This window comes from Phialemonium atrogriseum, assembly GCF_030411735.1.
Source record: "Phialemonium atrogriseum strain 8032-3 unplaced genomic scaffold QBC33scaffold_23, whole genome shotgun sequence".
Classification (NCBI taxonomy): domain Eukaryota; kingdom Fungi; phylum Ascomycota; class Sordariomycetes; order Cephalothecales; family Cephalothecaceae; genus Phialemonium; species Phialemonium atrogriseum.
The window spans coordinates 256,173-278,264 of NW_026848160.1; the positions used below are offsets into that span (position 1 = coordinate 256,173).

At 56.6% G+C, this 22,092-nt stretch overlaps 8 protein-coding genes across 8 annotated transcripts; 4 read left to right on the top strand and 4 right to left on the bottom strand.

The window, feature by feature from the left end:
- The first annotated feature begins 76 nt into the window (after positions 1-76).
- QBC33DRAFT_621952 (Sds3-like-domain-containing protein) lies at positions 77-3,046 on the top strand. The gene is made up of 4 exons (XM_060432822.1): positions 77-1,496; positions 1,551-1,620; positions 1,677-2,163; positions 2,226-3,046. Exons 1-4 carry the CDS (start codon positions 407-409, stop codon positions 2,625-2,627), a joined length of 2,049 nt encoding a protein of 682 aa, XP_060280844.1. The 5' UTR covers positions 77-406; the 3' UTR covers positions 2,628-3,046.
- Positions 2,778-3,824, bottom strand: QBC33DRAFT_546665 (cytochrome c oxidase assembly factor 3, mitochondrial). Its single transcript, XM_060428679.1, has 3 exons — positions 3,533-3,824; positions 3,346-3,473; positions 2,778-3,269 (listed from the first exon to the last, which is right to left on the bottom strand). Exons 1-3 carry the CDS (start codon positions 3,538-3,540, stop codon positions 3,163-3,165), a joined length of 243 nt encoding a protein of 80 aa, XP_060280845.1. The 5' UTR covers positions 3,541-3,824; the 3' UTR covers positions 2,778-3,162.
- Positions 3,825-4,122: 298 nt separating this feature from the next.
- Positions 4,123-7,171, top strand: QBC33DRAFT_191591 (uncharacterized protein). Its single transcript, XM_060422524.1, has 7 exons — positions 4,123-4,640; positions 4,862-5,027; positions 5,083-5,210; positions 5,274-5,477; positions 5,532-5,880; positions 5,941-6,841; positions 6,915-7,171. The coding sequence occupies exons 1-7, from the start codon at positions 4,300-4,302 to the stop codon at positions 7,046-7,048; spliced, it is 2,223 nt and encodes a 740-aa protein (XP_060280846.1). The 5' UTR covers positions 4,123-4,299; the 3' UTR covers positions 7,049-7,171.
- Positions 7,172-7,730: 559 nt separating this feature from the next.
- Positions 7,731-10,599, top strand: QBC33DRAFT_477489 (oligosaccharyl transferase stt3 subunit). Its single transcript, XM_060425271.1, has 5 exons — positions 7,731-7,933; positions 8,094-8,117; positions 8,185-8,859; positions 8,915-10,064; positions 10,121-10,599. The coding sequence occupies exons 1-5, from the start codon at positions 7,804-7,806 to the stop codon at positions 10,389-10,391; spliced, it is 2,250 nt and encodes a 749-aa protein (XP_060280847.1). The 5' UTR covers positions 7,731-7,803; the 3' UTR covers positions 10,392-10,599.
- A 363-nt stretch (positions 10,600-10,962) lies between these two features.
- Positions 10,963-12,429, bottom strand: QBC33DRAFT_191640 (uncharacterized protein). Its single transcript, XM_060422525.1, has 4 exons — positions 12,139-12,429; positions 12,014-12,042; positions 11,806-11,946; positions 10,963-11,725 (listed from the first exon to the last, which is right to left on the bottom strand). The coding sequence occupies exons 1-4, from the start codon at positions 12,335-12,337 to the stop codon at positions 11,204-11,206; spliced, it is 891 nt and encodes a 296-aa protein (XP_060280848.1). The 5' UTR covers positions 12,338-12,429; the 3' UTR covers positions 10,963-11,203.
- A 1,357-nt stretch (positions 12,430-13,786) lies between these two features.
- On the top strand, positions 13,787-15,047 carry QBC33DRAFT_497187 (uncharacterized protein; the record flags this gene model as incomplete). The annotated part of the gene is made up of 1 exon (XM_060425585.1): positions 13,787-15,047. The coding sequence occupies one exon, from the start codon at positions 13,787-13,789 to the stop codon at positions 14,756-14,758; it is 972 nt and encodes a 323-aa protein (XP_060280849.1). The 3' UTR covers positions 14,759-15,047.
- A 215-nt stretch (positions 15,048-15,262) lies between these two features.
- Positions 15,263-18,737, bottom strand: QBC33DRAFT_457042 (uncharacterized protein; the record flags this gene model as incomplete). The annotated part of the gene is made up of 6 exons (XM_060424838.1): positions 15,263-16,576; positions 16,847-16,925; positions 17,193-17,812; positions 17,875-18,195; positions 18,247-18,434; positions 18,653-18,737. 6 exons carry the CDS (start codon positions 18,735-18,737, stop codon positions 15,263-15,265), a joined length of 2,607 nt encoding a protein of 868 aa, XP_060280850.1.
- Positions 18,738-20,151: 1,414 nt separating this feature from the next.
- QBC33DRAFT_517571 (uncharacterized protein) lies at positions 20,152-21,995 on the bottom strand (the record flags this gene model as incomplete). The annotated part of the gene is made up of 2 exons (XM_060426194.1): positions 20,152-21,680; positions 21,908-21,995. 2 exons carry the CDS (start codon positions 21,993-21,995, stop codon positions 20,152-20,154), a joined length of 1,617 nt encoding a protein of 538 aa, XP_060280851.1.
- Positions 21,996-22,092: the final 97 nt, after the last annotated feature.

The following is a 22,092-nucleotide window of genomic DNA, read 5'->3' on the forward strand; positions in this document are numbered from 1 at the left end:
CGGCGCAGTGGATGCGAGCATCGATCAATCGCTTGGGGTGGGCGGATTCACGAGGTCCTCTCCCGTCGTCGGCGCACTCTCCATATGGGCTTCCTGGGTCAATAATCTTCCCCGGCTTTCCCACCCTTCCTTTCTCGCAACACCACCCCACCTACTCTACTTTCTGGGAAAATAACCACACGATCTTGTTCATTTCGTTTCCTAGTTTTCCAGGTCTCCCGTCTTCAACCCCACACTGGGCTGGCTCGTTTTCTTTTCCCCCGTCGATTGCCCTGACGCCTGTTGTCCCTCCAGCTCGAGACGGGCGCTCAATTTTGCGCGGGTTCTCCCACCCGCCCACCACGCCACTGAACCTCGGATTCGCGATTGTTGCAGTCCTAATTTCGATCCCCTTACAGCGCTAGCAATGGCCACCGGCGATACTGCTCCGCCGATCGCTCTGGCGAGCTCGCCGCCGCCCTTCCTGGGCCAAAGCTCCAGCAATCTGTCCAGCCCCCTCAGCGATGTGGAAGACAAGGACATAGACCCCGATGAGATGGATCTTGGCGGCCTAACACGCAATGTCGCACGCCTCGGCACACCAGAACCTCGAGACGAAGACGACGACTTCGCGTCGAGACCTAATTCGGACGGTGAGAGTAAGCTGTCCGAAATCGACGCCAACGACTCGGAAGCCGAAACTGAGCGACTCTACGACACCCCTCCCAAGAATACACAAGGTCGCGGGCTTGTCAATGGAGTCAAAGACGCGGGCGGTAAACAATTCATTGATCGGCGCAATGCGCCCTTTGAGCCCAGTCCCAGCAAGCTCCAGCAACAGGTCCGGCCCGCCGCAGACGCGGGAGACGAAGGCAGCGACGATGACTCGCTACCCGACGACGACCCTGACTACTCCATGCCCTCTATTTTAGCAGATCGTCGTCGAGCAGATCGTCGTCGCACGAAGGACCGCCAATCTCGGTCGCCGTCGCCCTCCAAGCACACACCGCAGACGAAAGTCCAAGAGGCCAAACCCGCCGAAGACTCTACAGATACTCGGAAACGCAAGCGCTCCTCGGTTGCAGAACAGTCCGAGCTGGATCAACCCCTCAGGAAGCGCACCTGTTCGATCAGCCCCACCGACCACGAGTTTTCTGCAGACAACACTGCTGCCCCCGACGACGAGGGTTCTTCTACCAATACCCGAAGCGGCGAGCACACTGGTGAGGAGGATAGCACTGGCGACCGCGAGGTTGCGCACGATACCAAGGACGAAGCTGCCAAGTCTATTGAGGATACCACGACCGAGCCCAGCCGGTCGAGGAAGCCCAAACGCAATGGTGTCAGGAGGCGCAAGAGCCCCGACGACGGCACAGAAGGGCTGAACGAGAGCACCCCAGAGCATGGCGATAGGGCTGCCACCGCCGACGAAGACACTATACGAACCGGAGAGGAGGAGCAAGCTGAGGGAGATGTTGATGAAGAAGCAGAAGTGGCTCTTAGAAATGAAGAAGAGCGTATGTCAATCCTGTCGGGCTCCTGCTTGGCTCGTGTGCTAATCTCTCAAACAGTGGAGAGGAAGAAATCCGCCTGGGAGGAGCTATCTGCTATCGAGAAGCAATTTAGCAATTTCCGAGAACGGTAAGTCGTCGAATCCTAGATGCTCCTTCATGGACTACAACTAATGTCTCTTGCAGGCTCTATCAAGAACGTCTAGATCAGCTCAACCAAGAGGAAGCCATGCTTACGGCCGACACTCCCTCCCACCCCGAGTACCTAGCCATGCTCCGGTGCATCGACGAGCGGCGCGAAGAGAGAATACGGGTCAGCAAAGCAGAATTGCAGCTCAACATGGATGCCCTCAAGCGAAAAGCTGTTTCAGAGCGAGCACAGATCATATCCCAATATTTCCAAAGTGTCCGAGAATCACGGGAGAAGGTCCTCGAGGCACTCGGCAAGGAGTGGTACGAAATCCAGCACGAGCGCAGGCGTGACGCAAACCATGTTCCAGATTACGGCATTCGCTTCCCCAGCACGAAGACGCAGTGTATTAGGCATGCCGTTGCCTACAACAAGGAGGTGTCCATCCTGTCAGGCTTCGCAAAGTACAAGGGCTTCCCGGCTGCTCCTACCATTGCAGGGGCGTCTGAGGATCAGTTGGATGAGGATTTCGATTCCATAGAGGTTAGTTCATCGCAGACGCCTGCTCATACCCGTCTCAATCCATGCTGACAATAGTATATCAGCGGGCAAAGCAGTCCAGCGTTCCACCAGCTTCGACTCAACCGATTCACACAGACATCGCCGCCGGTTCGCCGTTTGGACGAAGCCTCGGAGCTGCTGGGGAGCAGTTCCTTGAGCAGACGCCTTGGGCGAACCCTAATCACCCCTCACATCAAATCCAAAGACAACACTCCGAGCAAGGCCCAAACCCTGCAGCATCGCTATCTGGGCTTTCAGGGAACCGACGGCATTCGCACCAACCTGGCGGGCCGTCTTCTTCCAACGTCCATCCCAGTTCTATACCGAACGGTGGTCCACCGGTGCAGATGCACAAGTCGCACTCGTCTATAGGGCATGAAAACACAAAGTCGAAACTAATCCCGGGAGGCGGATTGAAGCGCGAGGCTGTCCTGCAGGCCTCTTGATTTGTGCCATGCCCACTCGCTTATATCGTTTAGTCTCATGAGCGGCGAGACCTGTTTTGTCGATCATCAGCGAGCCCGCATGAGATCTATTTCTCCAGGCAGGATTGCCTGGAATCAGTTTTTGGTTGCCTCCACTCCATGAGGCGAGGGTCGGAGACGAGGGGAGAGTCAATGCATTGCGTCTGTGGTCATGACGACCGGGTCCGCGCGTCTCGGCAGGAGACGCCCTTTATACAAAGGTTTTCGGATCCCAGCATCAATGGCGCGTAAATATACATGTTTATATGGGAGGCGTTTTTTTTCCGGGGGAGTTATCATCCCCACTGCCAAAGGGGTTGGGTGGAATGGCGTTGCTCTCTTCTTCTTCACAGTTCCTTCGCAAATACCTCTTGCACGTAGTCCAATATAACTATACAGCACTGAAGACTCCCAGTTCTAAGGCCAGTGAAATCCAGAACGCCAGTGAAAATGCTCCCCCCCTGATATAGCCGCACCCACTCGCCCTCGTCCTTGTCCTCATCGTCATCCCGTCAGTCTATTTCTTGGACTGTTGCGCAGCCCCCTGCGGGATCGCCACAGGGACATCGGGGACCTTGACATCATCGAATTCGTCTTGGCCGACAGCTCGAATTGTGTAGACATCTATAAAACGCCCTTCTAGTCAGCTGCTGGATCGGTTCGGTCATGCCCGTCCAGATCATGCGCAACCCAAACTTACAAATTCCTGCGGCGATAGCCGTAATTCCTACGCCCAGCAGGGCGTTCTTGACAAGATACGGCCGCCGTGCGCGGATGAGGGCGTCGGACTGCCGCCACTGCCGGTCGTAGTAACTTGAGCGTTCAAAGCTGCATGGGGTTGAGTTAGCGGGCGGTTGACCCGATCGTTGGGTGGAGGACAAACGCACCCAACCATTGTACTCGAATCTGTGTCGGTGTTGGCCTTGCAAAGGCTTGTTGGGTAGATATCTGGTCGAGAACTTGCAAACCAGACAGGGTGGTGAAGCTGGAAGGTGAAGATCAGATGCTTTTACAACTCTGAGCCAATCATGTCGTGGGTAGGTTGAGCCACCTGAGGCTCCTGGCCGGCAGTTCGTCGGCTAAGTAGGCACGTACCAAGCGATGGGTGGCTTGCCTGCAGAAAGCGCGTGTCCAGGCCGCTTTGCTTTAAGCCTCCATCCAAGCTTTCAACTGGCCTGGCCCAAAAGCGCATTCTTTGATCCGCTTCCTTTTTTCTTCCCTTCGAGCCGCCCGGGGCAAGCTTTGGACAATGCATTGCGCCCCGCGACAGTAACCTGACAATAACCTGCCACTTACGCATACGACCCGGCTTCCAAGTAACCCCCAGTCTCTGTGCTGGCCAGAATGAATGCCCTCCTCGAACCGCGATCCTTGTTTGCCGACTTCGAGAAGACCTGGAGGAGCTGCAGAATCAAATATCAAGTGTCGTCCTCACGTCCTGCGCCATCATCTAGCCTTTGAATTCTTTTGACGTGCTTTGATCTCTCACCCGAGGATTATTTTCTGCCGCCAACCCAGAGGTTCCATCGCATCTTTTTTTCGCAAACCTCAGATCTGGTCCGAATATCATCGTAGTTTTTCCCATCGCAAAGAGCCTCTTCCATCATAGTTCTCTCTCCCTCCTTTCGACCTTACCGAGCTGGAGCGGCGCGCCATGGCTGCTGCCGTAGTTCTCAGCACGAGCGATCAGCTCCGGCAGCTCGAGGATGCCCGGAAGCTTGTGCTCAGCGACGCCAACTACTACGGGGCGGTGGTGGCCGGGATACTGCCCATTGTCACCCAGTCGGACGCCGTGGAGCTGCGCAGATGGGGCGCTGAATTCATCGCCGAGGCCGTCTCGACGCCGGCGGTACCGATACGGGCGAAAGAGGACCTGTGTCTCAAGACGCTCGAGACACTGAAGAGGCTGGTGGAGGAGCGGAACTTGGACATATTCGTTTTGAAGTCCGTAATCATGGCTGCGGCGAGCGTTTACCCTTTGCTGGTACGATGGATGTGAGTTTATAGTGATTTCTTGCTGCTGTTTGGTGCCGCTAGGAGTGGTCAGCCCCGTGGCTTCGCCATGATGCGACGGCGCGTCGTTTCTTGAGACCGCGCTGCCCTCTCCCGGGCTTTGCTTGCACCTCCTCTCAACGGATACGAGCATTGTAGCGTTGCCGACGAACATATATACTTCCTCGTGGGAATTTATCGCTAACATGACCCCTTTTTCGCAGAATCACCAACCCCCATGACCGCGAAAGTTGGGAGACGATGGTCTCTATCAAGGCAAATATATTGCGGATTTGGGACGATGCTGCGCCACCTCTCCGGATCTGCTGCGTAAAGTTTGCCCAGCGAGTCGTCCTTGCGCAGACGGTGTCAAATGGCACAGAACAAAAAGTGCGAGCCTGCCCCAAGTATCTTCATTCCCGTGTTAGTGCTAACCGCCGTTCAGAACTCTGGGCTTGATGTCTCGCTGTCAATGATTCCGCCAAATCATGCGTTGTTAGACCATCGCTATCTTGAGGCAGAGGCTACGGGACTCTTGGACAGGATGCTTGGTACTCTACAAGACAACAGCAGGTGAGATAGCACGACCTCACAACTCACCCCTGTCCGGCAGCTAACCAAGTCTTCCTATCGTAGTGATGCTCTGCTCGTCGACGCAACCCTAAATACCCTCTCTATCCTCGTCCGGACGAGACCTAATACCTCCAACAGGGTTTTGAATGCGGTGTTGAACTTCAACCCTCTCAAGCTTGCCAACTCACCGATGACGCCCAAATCCAGGGTATATGTGAAGTCCATGGAGAAGACAACGCGCATGCTCTTGATCCATCTTGCTAAAAGGTAACACGGCTCCGTGGCTTGTCGGGTAGTTCAGATTGACTGACTGAGGACTAGGGATCCGCACAACCCCATGACTGGCCGGATACAACAGCATGTTGAGCGCCTAATGCGATCTCGTTCCGAGATTTTCGATGAGGCCACCAGAAAGCGAGCTCTAATTGACCCGGCTGCCGCTGCTGCGAACAACGCAAAGCGGCAGAGAGTCGAACCCTTAGCGGCTCCCCGCCTAGAGATCAAGCCTCTGAGCCCAGGCACACATTCTCTCAAAGATGTCTTCGTCATCACAAGTAATGCCGGCTTGCGAGGTTTTGACGCCACCCAGATCCCAGCCGCACTAGCGGCAAGGATAAGTGTCACAACGTTGGCAACTCTAAACCCCGACCTGCTTAACCAGGCTATCGCTGTAAGACTGGACCCCTGGCTCTATCGTTGACCGTCGAATCACTCGCTCACTCCTATACAGGGTATTCGTAGCCGTCTAACCGCCCTTGCGACTGTCGCCCAACCGGCGCTTCTCAATCCCGACACGGCACCGCTCGATGTCGAGGAGGACGATGATGATTATGAGCCCGACTACTATGCCGCCGAAGATACGGAGCAGATCCTCAACAAGCTCGACAGTGCACCGCCGGAGAAGCCGGCCAACGAGGAACCCGACACGGCGTCTGCTCTCGCAGCTCTGGGGACTTTCAAGCTACCACCGCCACCCTCGCTCGACCCCGAAAGCGCAGCTAAAGTTGGCCAGGTCGCCGTGTCTCGTGTCTTTGGTCCCCTGTCAACGCTCGGCGAACCTTCAGCTCGAAAGCCCAAGGCCGGGATCAATCGCCTGGCCGCAAGCTCGTACGATCGTGACTCGTGGTTAACCGTGATCATGCGATTAGCGACTCGCACCACGATGGGCCTTGAAGATGGCAGTAGCTCGATAAAGGCTGAAGATGCCGGCACGGCCATCGATCGCCCCCGCGTGTCACTCAACGACGGCATCCGCGAGATGCTCTACACCTACGTCCTCGAGGACTTCCGCCGTCGGATCGACGTTGCTGTCGGGTGGTTGTGCGAGGAGTGGTACAGCGACCAGCTGGCAAAGCGGAATCTCGGCGAGAATGCGCCGCTGCACTACGAGAAATGGGCACTCCGCGTCGTGGACGGCTTCCTGCCGTACCTCACGCCGCAGGACAAGGTACTGATCCGCTTCCTGGGAGAGATTCCGGAGCTCAGCCCGACGCTACTTGGCCGAGTCAAGTCGCTCTGCAGGGATCCAAGCACGGTCTCGCTTGCTTTGACGAGCTTGCTGTACCTGGTGATGATGCGCCCACCGGCGAGAGAAACAGCTCTCGATACCGTGGCGGCAATCTGGGTAGAATGTAAGTTGATCCCCCACCCCCCGTTGCCCTCGCCGTGTGTGGCCTTTGGAAAGATGCTGACATCCGTGTGTAGTCGAAGATGCCCAGCCTCTTGCTGCTAAGTATCTCGTTAAATGGCGCCCAGGGTTTATCGAGTCACAGACCGCTGGCCACGCCGGCGATATATCGGGCGCTGGTGGCACATCCAATTTCGCCGTTGCGACATGATACCCCCCCCCCCCCCAAAAAAAAACTAGGACGGTGTGTTTGATATAAGTGTATTCTGCAAAAATATCTTCTACGAGGATCCAACCCCGACTGCACGCGACAATATCGTGGGCTAGGCATAGTGATATATGCGCGCTTCATTTTTGGGCGCTGTTAGGCCCAGACGACGTCGCCACTTGTGCGACGACATCTAGGGATAGCGCAGCTACCTAACTAGCATAAACAAGCGGGGGGAGGGGAAATAAGTTACGCTGGGAGTGGAAAACGGAATCGCCCATGGTCATGGTCATATACATGCGGACGATCAGCACGGGCTGTATAAAATGAGAGGAGGCTTTTAAAGGGAGATAGTAGCTTTTGCGTTGGGCTGGAGATGAAGAAGCTACAAGCCATGACAGCCATGACGGTAGATTACCAGGGCAACTAACTAATGCCACCTTTCTAGCTTTACTATCCGTCTAGCTAACCGGGGACAATACAATGAGCATACCATTCGTAAAAAGTTGAACTTCTCGGGAGGTTGTGGCGGTGATCAATGAATGTGTGGCTTGATCTCCATCAGACGCGCAGTAGCTTAACACACCCCACAAGGCGGCCTAGCCTGTGCTTGCGTTGGGGTCCGTGCATGTGCCAAGCCAAAACTGGAACCTTGACGTGGAAGTTCCAAACTGTCCTCTCCAAATTCAAGTACCTAGCTGCAAGTTGTGAGAGCCTCCAACTCCCAGCTTGCAAACGACACTCTCTTGACGGCCACCATGTCGGCCAATTCCCTTGATCTTCTCGCCAGCGGCGGCAAGGCAAGGAACACCCGCACTTTGCTGCGGGTGGTCATCCTCTGCTTTATCGCCGCCGCCGCAATTGCCAGCCGGCTGTTTTCGGTGATTCGTAAGTACCATCGCCAGCAGCTGTTCCCGAGCTTGATGTGAGCTTCATGGAGGCGCCAATTGCCCTCTTCTGGGGCCCACACTGCCCCAATCTCTGTGCACTCTCTGCGCACACAGTAGTGACAGGTTATGACATGTTTTGCTGACGCGTTCTGGCGCAGGTTTCGAGAGTATCATTCACGAATGTCAGTAGAGAGCCTCACAAAGCCCTTGTCAATTCCCCCAATCCAAATAGCTGACACCTGTCTCTAGTCGATCCTTGGTTCAACTTCAGAGCGACAAAGTACCTAGTAGCCAATGGCTTTTCCAGTTTTTGGGACTGGTTTGATGATCGGACATGGCATCCTCTCGGGCGTGTCACTGGAGGAACGCTGTACCCCGGCCTGATGGTGACCAGTGGTGTTATCTACCACGCACTGCGAAGCCTTACGATCCCCGTCGACATCCGAAACATCTGCGTCCTCCTGGCCCCGGCCTTCTCGGGCCTCACCGCCTTCGCCGCATATCTCCTGACCAATGAGATGACCACCTCCTCGTCCGCCGGTCTCCTGGCCGCTGCCTTCATGGGCATCTCTCCGGGCTATATCTCTCGGTCGGTCGCTGGCAGCTACGATAACGAGGCCATCGCCATCTTCCTACTTGTCTTCACCTTCTACCTCTGGATCAAGGCGCTGAAGCAGGGTTCCATGCTGTGGGGTGCTCTCTGCGCCCTGTTCTACGGCTACATGGTCGCCTCCTGGGGTGGATATGCCTTCATCACCTGCCTGCTACCGCTCCACGCCTTCGCACTCATTCTCATGGGTCGGTACAGCACGAGGTTGTATGTGTCATATAGCACTTGGTACGCTCTGGGAACACTTGCGAGCATGCAGATTCCTTTCGTCGGTTTCTCGCCGGTCAGGACCAGCGAACATATGCCAGCCCTGGGTAAGCGGAAACCCCCCCTACTACCGCCATTGGTCTGCATGCTGAGTCTCTATAGGTATCTTTGGCTTCCTGCAGCTGCTCGCGTTCCTCGACTATGTGCGCTCAGCCATCCCTAGCCGCCAATTCCAGACCTTCCTGTGGCTGTTCGCCAGCGGAACCTTTGGCCTCAGCCTGCTCGCCCTCGTGCTCGCCACAAGTGCCGGGGTTATCGCGCCTTGGAGCGGCCGATTCTACTCACTCTGGGATACAGCCTATGCCAAGATCCACATTCCCATCATCGCCTCCGTCTCCGAGCATCAGCCCACCGCCTGGCCCGCATACTTCTTCGACCTGAACCTGCTGATCTGGCTCTTCCCTGCTGGCGTCTACCTGTGCTTCCAGAAATTGGCCGATGAGCATGTTTTCATTGTCGTCTATGCCCTCTTTGGCAGCTACTTCTCCGGCGTCATGGTCCGGTTGATGCTGACTTTGACTCCGGTTGTCTGTATCGCCGCAGCACTTGCGGCTTCGCAGATGCTCGAGACCTACATGCACAGAAAATCCCCTAACCCGGAAGAGCCTCACGCGGAGGACTCGGCCGATGCCACTGCCAAGAAGGCTTCAAAGGGTGGCTTGAAATCGACCAACAAGCCTGTGGTTGGCGTCTACAGCTTCCTCTCCAAGTCCGTGGTGGTTACTTCGATGACGGTCTATCTCTTGTTGTTCATCTTGCACTGCACGTGGGTCACCTCGAACGCTTACTCGTCGCCGTCGGTGGTGCTTGCGAGCAAGATGCCTGACGGCAGCCAACACATCATCGACGATTACCGTGAGGCCTACCAGTGGCTCCGCCAGAACACTGCCGATGATGCCAAGATCATGTCCTGGTGGGATTATGGCTATCAGATTGGCGGCATGGCCGACCGGCCGACGCTGGTTGACAACAACACCTGGAACAACACCCACATCGCCACTGTTGGCAAGGCGATGAGCTCCCGCGAAGAAGTAAGCTACCCGATTATGAGGCAGCACGAAGTCGACTATGTTCTGGTGGTATTTGGAGGCTTGCTTGGCTACTCGGGCGATGACATCAACAAGTTCCTGTGGATGGTCAGAATTGCCGAGGGTATCTGGCCCGACGAGGTCAAGGAGCGGGACTTCTTCACCCCGCGCGGTGAATACCGCGTTGATGGCGAGGCGACGGAGACCATGAAGAACAGTCTGATGTAAGCAAACAAACTGCTTCCTTTGCCAAGGTGGCATCCCGCTAACAACCACACAGGTACAAGATGTCCTACTACAACTACAACGCCCTCTTCCCGCCTGGTCAGGCGCAGGACCGGGTGCGCGGTGTCAGGTTGCCCGACGTAGGCCCGACCCTCAACACGTTGGACGAGGCCTTCACCAGCGAGAACTGGATCATCCGGATCTACAAGGTCAAGGACCTCGACAACGTCGGCCGAGACCATGCCGCGGCGGCGGCGTTTGAGCGGGGCCACAAGAAGAAGAAGGCCAGCAAGAAGAGGGGGCCCAGAGTCCTGAGGGTAGATTGAGTAGGGCCTAGGGATGGTTAGACCAGATGCTCACAGATTAAAAAACGAGCATGTAGAATCTATTTCCTTGCGTTTTGCCTGCAAATGGATCGGGAAAATAAAGGAAATGAGCCTGGATGGTCCTTAGTGTACAAAAAAGTAAACTGCCTTGGTGTTGAGTAAGTAGGCAAATACTGATCTCCTTGACAAGCCCCTTCTTCGATTGCATGGCCATTTGGCAGATGACAAGCCCGAACCCACGATTACTTTTTTGCATCTCCCATATGGGATGCATCCGATGTATCTCAGGCCGTCTGTACCTGCATTTACCGACGATATTGTCTTCTATCATTACGGGACGAGAGGCGCAGAGATTTAATAATCTGCTTCCTCCCTGATCGCCCAGCGGTAGTCCCGGCGTCAGTTAGTTATATGGACCGAGAGAGAGAGAAAGAACTAAGGAATAATAAGCAAGAAACAAAAACTCCCCCCTCCCATATGCTATGTTTCCTTCCATCCATGGTCGGCGAAATGAGTCGTCGTGAATCTCAGATCCGGCCGATGATGAGGTTTCCGGATTCCCTCCCATTTGCAAAAAAAAATCTCAGCGCAAGGCCATCCATCCGTTCCATAGCGAGCGACTGTGTATCACCCCCACCCCCCATCCATCGCACCAGAATAAAAACCCAGACACCCCCCTAACGCCGGCAATATCGACCACCTTCCCCGACAGAGAAGGGCTTATACAACGACATGCCTAATATATATGTATATACACACTTGCGGGGAAAAAGATGTCCCACGCGCAAGGGAGGGACGGGGCTCTCTCTTTTTTAAGATCTGACCTCCTGCGCCTCCGCGACCGCCGGGGCAGGCGTCCGGTGCATGCCGTCGGCCGCCGCCGCCGGCGGCATGGCGCCAAGCTCTTGGGCGCCCTGGCCGCTGTGGCCGCGCTTCCGGCCGGGCAGGAACCGCGACATGGACAGCGGGGCCGCCTGTGTGGCCGGCGCCGCAGGCGCGGGCGCAAGTGGTGCTGATGTCGGGGTCGCCGAGGGGGAGTCCTGCGTTGTTGGGACGGTGGTGGAGTCAGGGTGGAACTTGGAGAGAAAGCCCTTCCTCCTCGGCGCGGGTGGCGGTTGCGGGGTCGGCTGGTGGTGGTGGTGCTGCTGCCGTTGCCTGTTGCCGTCGTCGTTGAGGCCGACGTCCTCGAACTCCTCCTCCGCCGTGGGGGGCGCGCGGCGCTCGAAGCGGCGCTCGGCGAGGGCGGAGCGCGGGGGCCGTGGGAAGCGGGCTGAGTCGAGGGATTGGCGGGGCGCGGGGTCGGTGATGATGATGGGGCTGCGGGCGGATATGTCCTGTTTGGATGAGTCGATCAGTCAGTCGGTACGTTTGACTCTGCCGGTCGGGCTGCTTGCTACGACGGGGAGAGACATACAAAGGACCGGCGGTATGAATCGAAGGATTCGCGAGAGATGGGGAAGTGCTCGATCTCCCCGAGGCTACTCTGCGTCTCCATTGACGTCCGTGAGGCCAAGTATCGCCTGGGCCATGACTTTTCTTTCTCGGTCGGTGATGGCTGTGAAGGAGCGTCAGCACAGTCCCGTGGGATAGTCCTAGCGCAGATGCGCCATGTGGATTCATACCGGAAGATAGACGCCGCTGTCATTGACCACTGTTCACAGTCGAGAAAGCGTCAGTCCTACGTCCCACAACGACGGATCTCAACGACCCGGAGGCCGGAGGGAAGAGGGGGGGGGAAATGCCTAACCGCTCATCTTGTACTCGCCCGTATCCTGGCTTCGCCCGCTGCGGATGCTCAACGCCGACGAGGCCTTGGATCCCACCGTGTCGACGCGCTCGAAACCCGGATGCGCAATGTCTGCTGCGGACGAAGATCCGGGTCGCACATTCTCGTCCTGTGGGCTGACGACGCCGGGCCGGCGTGCGAATGGGTTGCGGATCGGCATGGTGAGTGTGGAGGGGTAAAACGGTCGGAAGCGCCGGGACACCAATTGGCAAGGGTAGAGTAGAGACAATGGCAGCGAAGCAGGGGAAAGGGGGAAAAATGCACGGTATCTAATCACAGGAACGAGCAATAAAGTTTGAAGTGCCTGAGTCAGTAGGAACAATTATTAGGTAGACGGAGGCGAAGTTAGGTTTGGGATGAGGAGGAGAATTGGCCTGGTCTGGCTTCTGGTGAGCGACTCAGGCAATCAAGTATCAAGCAATGCCACCGGCCAAGAAGCCGGCCGCCGAGGGGCAGGCGCAAGTTACCAAGTTCCCGCCAGAAAGGCAACTCTCTGGTTCGCTGACCAGCCCAGGGCAGTCTCTTGAATCCACACCACCAAGTCCTCAAGAAACTCAATTCCTCTTCCCGATCTGGCACTAAAGCGGCTAAAATTACCAGACCTGGGACGCTTCTGCGGCATCGCCGAGGCTTGAGATCGACACGCTCAGGCACTTGCCACCTTTTCTTGGCCGACGATGACGTCCGGATCGAGGATGAACCTGAATCGGGTTCATGGTTAAAAGCAGCATCTGTTCCTTCCCCGCGCCGGTCACGTGCCGGTGGGCCTTGTGCTTCCACCCGCTGGCAGTGGTCGCTAAACAGGGGTTAATATAGGGAGTTTTCGGTGATGAGGTCCGATTCGACGGACCCCCCCTCACACTAGGAGACCGGGACGTCATTCGACGATCCTGGTTTCTCTGAATCGCCCAGTCGGGCTTGTAGTCGAGCCCGAGTCCGGGTCCGGGTTCCGGGCCCCGAGTCGGTCTTTGTACGGGTGCCGTTTCCGTGCATGTTTACATGCCTACATATATAGCCATATAAATCAACTGCCAAACAAAGAACCACAGAAAAGGGTTAAGCCAGCAAAGACAGATTCCAGGCAAGAGGCTCTAGGCACTGCCGCAACCGGCATTTCCACCCATAGTGGGCAAATGCATTAGTCTTTGGGTGTTGGGTGTTGGGAGTTAGGTATGTGCCATCCAAGGCCGAACTAAGAAATATCAATTGAAGTCCGCATCCATCCAGAAGGCACCATGCTTTCTTTCTCATCAACCCGAAGTCGTCTAGGAGACCCAGAGAATGGACAATGAGGCCCACGAGAATCGCCGGGGCAACCTTGATTTTTAATGCTGGCCTTATTTTCATTCTCTTTCCCCCACCACTGCAGATGATTTAAAAAGAGCTCATCACCACCAGGCAGCAGGTTTTAATTTTCCCGCTGCGTCAAGCTCTTCCCCCAGGCCACTTACACGCCTAGGTGCGATTGATGATATCCACCCTTTACTCCAGCTCATTTTGAAGTAGAGGCACAAATCTCACTTCGTCAGCCCGTCAACCCGTCAGCCCTCTCTCAGTCCTCGCGGTGACTGCGAAACAGTCCCTTCCAGCTTCCTCCCTCGCATAAGCCATGGCGAACATTACGGACTACTTCGAGTTGCGCGGGGGCAGCGGTGGCGGCGGCAGGCGTCCACCGCCCCCGCCTCCCGGACCCCGGGACATCCTCCGGGCCGTCGCCCAGGAGACCATCGCCATCATGCCAGCCCTGCTCAGCCAGCAGCCAGCCACCTTCGACGCCTTCGCCACGTTCAAGCACAGCTTCGAGGGCCTGCACCGCCTGGACCCCAACGACTGCCCCCGCCACCCGACACCCGCCACCATCAAGGTCGTCAACTCGGACACCCTCAACGCCGCGCTAGCCATCGCCACCGAGCCCTCCTCGGCCCCGCTGAGCGACCGCCCCGTCGTCATCAACTTCGCCAACCACGCGGACCCGGGCGGCGGCTGGCTGAACGGCGCCTGGGCCCAGGAGGAGGCCCTCTGCTTCCGCAGCTCCCTGTTCGCCAGCCTGCCCCACAGCCAGTACCCGCTCGCCATGGACGAGGGCCTGTACAGCCCGGACGTGCTCGTCGTCCGCGCCGACAGGACAAGCGGCCACGGTCTCCTGCCGGGGGCCGTCAAGGGGGCCCCCGCGGCCGCCACGGCGGCCCTCCCGGCCGTCAGCGTGCTCACCATCGCGGCCCTCTACAGGCCGCCGGTGCGGACGTTCCTGGTCCCCGATCCCGCGGCCGGCGCCGCCCTCCGGAAGCGTAAGAAGCTCGTGTACGGCCGCGAGAAGGACCGCGGCATCACAAAGGCCAAGATGCGCCTGTCGCTGCGCATGGCCGCCGCCAACGGCCAGGGCCTCCTCGTGCTCGGCGCCCTCGGGTGCGGCGTCTTCGGCAACCCGGCCGAGGACGTCGCCCACTGCTGGCTCGAGGTGCTGTCCGAGGACGAGTTCGCGGGGAACTGGTGGCGCGAGGTCTGCTTTGCTGTCTATGATCCCAACCTGACTGGCAACTATGAGATTTTCCGCAGCGTGCTGGATGGGAAGCAGGTTTAGGAGGGAGGGGAAGGAGGGGCGCTGGTGATGAAATGGCTGCGAGGTTTTCTTTCTTTCTTGCTTGCTTGCACGTGCGTTCGGGAGAGAGGCGGAAGGGCGAGATAGGTGCCTTGGAAGGAAGATACCCCTGACCTAGCAAGCCTAGTTAGGTCCGATCAATGGGAATGCATTTTTAACTGATGTGCCTCTTGTTTCCACGTGGAACCGCCCTGGATACTGTATAGCCAGGATCTACAATTGTCACGACGATCAGCTTAACCATCAGAATTATTGATTCCATGTCCCTCCGGAATATCAGTCAATTATTGACAACCCCTCTGGTGATCAAGATCCAGCAGGAGCAATCCTCATATTAACTATCTAGGTCTGCCCAAGACCACATAGGATAACCAGGATCTCGACAATGCCTCTGAGGATCAAGTCCCATTAAGCAAGAGCAAATCCGCACATTAATTAGCTAGGCCCCTTCCATACCCATCTCCACGTCTCTCTTGCTCCACAAGCCTACCAGAACACCGCGTTTGGGTCCTCAACCTGGACGCCAGGTGCGGGCACGAACGTGTTGTTCGGCCGCGGCAGTTTCATCATGCCGGCCTGGCGGTTGTCGTTGCCAGCGCCCACCGAGTCCATTTCCTGCAGCATGCGCAGGGCGGGCTTGAGGATGGCGTTCAAAGCGCCCGCGTCCTTGAGGGATTCGAAATCCCAGTCGGCCCTGGCGGCGAAGCAAAGGCTCTCGTTCTGGCAGAGCATGTCCTCCGCCACCGCCGATGTGACCGACGCCTCGTACCACCGGTCCGGGAAACCCAACCTCTCCAGCCGGCCGCGGTTGGCGCCCTTGTAAAGCTGGGCCATTTGCATGAACCAGCCGTTGCGGCCGTTCATGTCCGGGGATGACTTACAACCCTGGACATCGTTCTCAAGGACCTCGGTGATGTTGAGGTGGCTCTCGCCGTCCCGGCTCATGAAGCGCCACTTTGTCAGTGTGCGCATGTGGTTGACGGCGACGTGGAAGTCGTCGTGGATGCCCCATCGGAGGCGGGGGTCGTCCGTCTCGCTGGCCAATGTCACCTGCAGGTTGGCAACGAGCGACCTTGCGAACGGCCCGAACTTGTTCTCCAGCTCGGCCACGTTCGTGTGCGACATCGCCACGCGAAAATCCCAGTTCCGCAGGAGGCCATGGACCCAGATGGGTGCCTTGTCCTCGTTCTTCCCGCGGAGAACATAGGTGAAGGCGTCCTCGGTCCCATCGATGTCCAGGAAGAACTGCTCCTTATTCTTATTCCCTTGGCCTGCGGTACAAGCGAACGAGTAGATTGTACGGTTCGTTGGCTCTGGGTTCCACAGCAGTTGGCCCGTCCTAGCATCTCGGATGCCGACCAGGTATTCGACATCCACTCCGTCCGTGGTGAGAATCTTCGTGAAGGACGTGCCCTTGCACTCTCTAAGCCTCTGTGATAGGATCTCTAGAGGCCAGCCGTTGCTCCTCGAGCCTTCCGCCCTAAAGTTGAGCGCACTCTCATCGATGCCTCGCAGGAGGACACGGCCAAAGTCGGCTCGGAGGGTGATCTTGCCTGGGAGATAGGGTCCCTTGGCGACCAGTTGTCTGATCGCATCGTCCATCTTTGGGGCAAATTGCGAGGAATAGTCGGGCCTCTCCACAATATGAACCCCAGCAGCGGCCCGGGCATTGGCCTTCTTCTGCACAGTTCCCTTCACCGAGTCCTTCCGCTCAGCTTCCTTAGCCGTGTTATCGGCAGCCGGAATCTGGAGCCCAGACTGCCGCTCCAAGGCGGTCTTGACAGGGCTCTTGGACTCGGGCTTATTTTCCACGTCACCGCTATTTCGGGGGCCAGTCTTCTGGGGCTCCGTCTTCTCGACAATGCTTCTCTTCTCCCGTACCGTGTTCTTACCCCCAGCACGAGGGGCCGGTCGTCCAGCCTGGAGTCGCATAGTTTGCTTTAGGATATTATTAGACGGCCGCGACCCGTCTTCATCAGCAACTCGAATGAGGTCGAGTTCCTCTGCATTGGATGTCGGGCAGGCAGCTGGCTCAGGCGCCTGGTACGGGGGTGTGGTTTCCCGAGCAACTCCGAGTTGCATGGCACTACTCGTCGGCTCCGGGACCAGAGCACCCATCCCAAAAGAGATCGGTGAGGATGCCGTGGGGCTGGTGTGGATTGGAGTCGGGTTCTCGAGGTCAATGAGAGAGTCCGAGTGGCCTAATTCGAGGATAGGGTTTCGGAGGTTTAGCAGATATTCCTCAGGGTACATGTCGTCGTTGTCAAAACCCAACCCCTCTTGGGCCGGAGCTTCAGCAGGGCCGTCAGAGGTCATAGCCAAGGGCGGGTTCAGCAAAGCGTATCGCGGTCCCCCAAGTCGCTCCGTTGGAATCGGGGCATCGCCCTCATCTTCGTCGTCGGCGTCGTCGGCTAACAAATCCTTGATGCTCTTTAATTCCTCAGCTGTCCGTTTAGTCTGGGACTTTGACGGGGCGAGCTTCTCGAGGACTGCTTTCATCTCATCAAGCGCGACAGAGTCTGCCGGTTGAGGTCCGCCGTTGGTCGAGATATCGATGAGCCAGTTCTCCACCTGGGCGCTCTTGTCCTCCTCCTGCTCCAAAGCTGGATGTTCTTGCGAAGCCTGGGTTGGGAATCCAGCATTGACGCCCTGGCCCGGGCCAGCAATCCATTCTCTGGCATTTGGTCCCCGGCCCTTCTCAGCTCGGACTCTATAACCTAGGCCAAATAGTCGCGTCCTAACCCTGGATTTGGTAGATCTCGGAGGAGGATGGACGGTCTTGATCGCAGGTCCCAGGAGAGACACGTGGTACTGCTTCCTTTCATCGAATTGACAGAGCCGCAGAGATATTGCTCTGGGCAGGGCTGGGTAGGCCACAGCAGGGTCGTTGTAAAGCCGTCGGTCAAGAAGGGTGGTTGTCAAGAGAGCAGGGGTGATATTGCCGATATACCGAGCATCGGCGAAAAAGGTCTCGTGGGAATTGTCGACGTAAGACTCGGTATTGAAGATATGTGTCGGAACAGGATCCTTGATTTTCTGTAGCAGGGGTTAGTTCGCCGTGGGGAACCATACATGCCAGGGTTGAAGAAGTTGCTCACCAATCCTGCGAGCAAGTTGTCCAGGTTGTCGAAGGTTTTCTCGATGGCTTCCACGGCATTGGCAAAAATATAGACAGCTTTGCCAGAGAGGTTGTAGGACACGGCAACTTGGTTGGTCCTTTCAATAAGGGCAAATCGCTCTTCGTTCAACAAGTCGTGAATTGCCATTTTCTGGTTGCCTGTCTCGAGCCCAGTCCAGACATCATGGAGCTGGAACTGGGTAGAGGTAGAAGGCAGGGTGTACTCTTTGTGAGAACCTCCTACATTCTTGACAACCTTGTGCTCGGGAGTGTACCCAATCAGATCGCTATCGAGTCCCCTCTGTACGATTGTCAGAGACGTCACGAGAGCCCAAATATGGAATAAACATACGTTGATGGTGCCGTTAGGGTGCAGGAACTCGTTGGTACCTGACCTGAGGACCTCATCCTCGATCTCTTCCTGGATAATCTTGAACTGGTTCATGGTCCTATCTTCATCCCTTGCAAGGCATTTTACCTTGAAGAAGGAAGATTCGGTGTCGAACGTGAACTCAGCACCCTCCTGAGCCATTGTGTCAGCTGGTGGAAGAACTTGGATGATATGTTGAAGACAGGCAGAGGAATGGCGTGTGTCGATGGGAGGGTAGGGTAGAAATATATTTAAAGTTCTGCGGCCATAGAATATATAAGAAGAGGTAGTGAATGGGGATCCGTAGGCCTGAGATAACATTCGGGCTAGGATAGGGTAAAGAATGCTAGGACTTGGAGCAACCGCCAACTCACACAATAAATGACACCCATCTTTCGAAGGACATGATCTACTCCCTTGGGCTTCCAGCGCCAGGGGGAGGAAATGTAGAATTCGGTCCGGGCGCGATCCATGGCTTGGTTATCTTGATTTATCGGGAGCCTGCAGGTTACCGAGCCCAATCTGTGCTGGTTGTTGAAGTGAAATGCCAGACCTTGAAGATACCTGTTGGTAGATCGAGGTAATCTTCAGGTGTGGGCATGGGTGAGTGAGGGTGAATGGAAGGTTGAGGAGAGACGAGGAGAGTGCCCGGTCTTCGACTATTTGCGAAGAGCAATCTGATGCTCACCAGCGCCTTCCAAATAGTGTATGGACAATGGGAAAGTACTTATCGTGGTAGGTTCAGTGAAGGTCGTCGTCTTGAATGTGGGATGTGGTCCGGGTCAAACACTGGTTGTTGAGAATAGATATTTCCGAGGCTGGCGATATGTTCGGCAGGTTCCTCAGTAGGTAGGTAGGTAGGTACCTAGCTACCTGGGACGAACAAACAACCAAGGCCAAAACAATCAGGCAAGGCAGGTACCTAGGTAGGTATGTACTTTGACTTCGCCAAGGTCCATATGGGAACGGGAACCTGGGATAGGTAGGTACGGGTAGGCATCCATCCGTTGCTGCTTCCATGTTTTGGTGCTCCCGAGTTCGATCTGAGGCATGTCCGAGGGAGGATGCAGGAATACCCCAGTCCCACACGACTCAAGCTCCCGGTCCATAACGGCTCGAGGAAGGTACCTATTTTCAAGTCTCACTCGCGTGTCTGATGGAAATACAGGCAGAAGATGTCGGCCTCGCGGATATTTCCTGGCTAGGAAGCTCGCTCTGAGTAAATAGGTGTATATCAGTCAGTAAGTGGTGAAGCCCGGTATTCGACCCCAACCAGGGAGACTCCCTCACTCAAGAGCATCATATTGAGACTCGCTGCCGCGAGGGCATCTCTTTCGCGGAAGGAAATTAGTCGTGCTATATAAATGGGTATATAAGCTTCGTAAAGGAGAGAGAGATCGCGAATATGGAATGTACAGGTACAGATTAAAAGGAGAACAGTATAGTATGGCAAGACAGCCTCGTCGTTTCGATCCTGGTCATTCTTAAACTCGTCATGTCCCAGGAAAAATGAAGAACAAAAAGATATTATCACCTTATACTCCTAGGCGCCGAACTCCTTCCGATGAATATGCCCACTGGGACCTATCCAGACTGTAATTTCATCCTTTCCTTCCGAACCGAAATAAGGACCCTTTTGGTCTCCGCCATTTGAGCTAGAGCCTCTCTATCAGTGGTAAGATATCGTGACGAATTGGGGGTTAAACATCTTTTGCGACCGTGGCATATTGCGCAATATCGATCTCGGCGTGGGTGGGTAGGTAGTTATTCGGGGACGTAGGTTGGAACCGCTAGATGGAGGGGGTTTCCCTCACGAAGGGGTGAGAGGAAGGTCAGAGAGAGATGGGCCGGTACATCCAGTGGTGGGTAGCCTTCCCGCCTGCTCGCTCATTGCGCCCATTCGACGTTGTCCTTCACGCTCAGCGCCCACCGCAGCTTGTTCAGCACCTCCCTGGATTCCCCGAGCGTCCGCTCCTGCTCCTCCTCCCTCTGCGCGGCCTTCGACTTGATATCCCTCAAGGCCTCGTCCTGCTCGGCCTTGTACTTCTCGAACTGTGCCGCGATCTCCTCCTTCTGCCGCCGCAGATCCCTGATGTTCCCGTCCTGCTGGTCGCACAGTTCCCTCAGGGTCCCTATCCGGTCGTCGTCCTTCTTCCTCTCCTCGAGCAGCTCCCCGATCTCGCCCCTCATCCTAGCCACGGCCTTCCTGACCTCGTCACCCTGGTCTCGCCAGTGGCTGCTGATGGCGTTGTACCGGCCCTCCATCATGCCCGCGTGGCCCGTCGCCTCCTCGACTTGCTGCTTCGCCTCAGCCCGCACCTTCTCCATCTCGTCTTTCCACACGCGCTCGCGGTCCCCGGCGTCCGCCGCCCGCCTCCGCTCCAGCTCCACCATCGCCTGCAGCGTCTCCACCTGCCGCTCCTTGCGCGCGAGCAGCGCCTTGGTCACGTTGGCCTCGAGCAGCCGGCTCTCGTACTCGGAGACCAGCCGGTCCATCTTGTCCTCCAGCAGCCGCGCCGCCTGCTTCGACTCCTCCGCCCGCAGCCTCTCGATCTGTATGTCCCGCTTGAGCGCCTCGTTGTCCGACACTAGCTTGTTGATCACCCGCCCCGTCTTCCCGAGGCCGGCCTTGCCAATCGTCGAGTCCCACCCGTTGGACGACGGGAGGTGCGTATCGGTGGTGGCTGCGAGCGGGATTTCGTGGGGTCCGCCTCCGGGAGGGGGCGGCGGCGGTGGTGATTCGGCGTCTGTGTTCGAGGTGACGGCCGTTAGACTGCTATCCCTCTGCGGGATTTCGAAACTCGATCTGCTCATCTCTACACTTTGCCGCTGGCTCGGGAGGCCTGGAACTGCTAGGGTCGGTGCTGGCGGGTCGAGTACGGCCACCGAGTGGCTCTGTTTTAGTCTGGTGCTGGCGGTGTGATTCTCGGCTGGGTTTCGGGGCGGTTGTTGTGACGGTTGTTTTGACATGGTCGAGGTGCCGCTGGCGTTGCTGTTGATGGAACTTGAGAAGGCCGAGGTGTGTGACGCGTCGAGAGATGGTGTGGAATCGGAGCCCGAATCCTCGGAGGAACGATCCTGGTCTTCGAAACTTTGGACCCGCCTGATGGTGGAGGACATGCGGCTCGGCACTGGTGGTGGTGAGGCTGGGGTGGAGGGCAAGGGCTTGCCATTGGCACCCTTAGCCATGTTACTCGAGAGGGAATTCACGGCAGCTTGTGAGGCCGAGGAGAGAGCTGAGCGGGAGGGCCTGCGACCATGCAGTAGCCCTGCGAGCTTGGAGGTATTCGACTTCGGTAAGGACTTGGGTGAGGACTTGGGTGAGGACGAGGCTTGCGGCGGCGTGTCCGGGGAAAGGACAGTTATAAACACGTCTTTGATAAACATGATCAGCAACAGCTTCTTCAAGGCTTCTACTATGTGGAGAGGGAGGGAATATGGCAGAAGAGCGAGAGTTTCCGACCGAGAAAGGAGGTTAAGAGAACTGTCTATTCCTCCGCCCAGCCATTGTGTGCCATTTGCATCCTTTCTGGAATGCTGTATGTGCAATGTGCCATGTGCAGGTAAGGTGGGGGAACCTGTTTCAGACGCAGTGCACAATGAAGGCTCAAGACACACACCACAAGATAAAAATACTACATACCAGTGTCTTTGTCCTGCTGGAAGGGGAGGTCTGACTCCTTGGGCTTGGGCTTGGAAGGAGGTCGAAGTTTAATGAGGCGATTGGGCATTTCTCCCAATGACGAAGGGAATTGTTGACTGGGGAGTCGTTTGTGTGGGAACAGTCGGGATGGGTGTTTCTGTCGGGGCGTATTCTCCCTAGACCCA

Excerpts from the sequence above, each read along its gene's own strand:
- QBC33DRAFT_621952 (XM_060432822.1), top strand. The coding sequence starts at position 407 with ATGGCCACCGGCGATACTGCTCCGCCGATCGCTCTGGCGAGCTCGCCG. Across the intron at positions 1,621-1,676 it reads TTTAGCAATTTCCGAGAACG|GCTCTATCAAGAACGTCTAG; the intron begins GTAAGTCGTCGA and ends TGTCTCTTGCAG. Across the intron at positions 2,164-2,225 it reads AGGATTTCGATTCCATAGAG|CGGGCAAAGCAGTCCAGCGT; the intron begins GTTAGTTCATCG and ends ATAGTATATCAG.
- QBC33DRAFT_477489 (XM_060425271.1), top strand. The coding sequence starts at position 7,804 with ATGTCGGCCAATTCCCTTGATCTTCTCGCCAGCGGCGGCAAGGCAAGG. Across the intron at positions 8,118-8,184 it reads CGAGAGTATCATTCACGAAT|TCGATCCTTGGTTCAACTTC; the intron begins GTCAGTAGAGAG and ends ACCTGTCTCTAG. Across the intron at positions 8,860-8,914 it reads CGAACATATGCCAGCCCTGG|GTATCTTTGGCTTCCTGCAG; the intron begins GTAAGCGGAAAC and ends GAGTCTCTATAG.
- QBC33DRAFT_546665 (XM_060428679.1), bottom strand. Across the intron at positions 3,270-3,345 it reads GGCTATCGCCGCAGGAATTT|ATGTCTACACAATTCGAGCT; the intron begins GTAAGTTTGGGT and ends GGCGTTTTATAG.
- QBC33DRAFT_191591 (XM_060422524.1), top strand. The coding sequence starts at position 4,300 with ATGGCTGCTGCCGTAGTTCTCAGCACGAGCGATCAGCTCCGGCAGCTC. Across the intron at positions 5,211-5,273 it reads ACTCTACAAGACAACAGCAG|TGATGCTCTGCTCGTCGACG; the intron begins GTGAGATAGCAC and ends TTCCTATCGTAG. Across the intron at positions 5,478-5,531 it reads TTGATCCATCTTGCTAAAAG|GGATCCGCACAACCCCATGA; the intron begins GTAACACGGCTC and ends ACTGAGGACTAG.
- QBC33DRAFT_191640 (XM_060422525.1), bottom strand. The coding sequence starts at position 12,337 with ATGCCGATCCGCAACCCATTCGCACGCCGGCCCGGCGTCGTCAGCCCA. Across the intron at positions 11,947-12,013 it reads ACAGCGGCGTCTATCTTCCG|CCATCACCGACCGAGAAAGA; the intron begins GTATGAATCCAC and ends GCTCCTTCACAG. Across the intron at positions 11,726-11,805 it reads ATTCATACCGCCGGTCCTTT|GACATATCCGCCCGCAGCCC; the intron begins GTATGTCTCTCC and ends TCATCCAAACAG.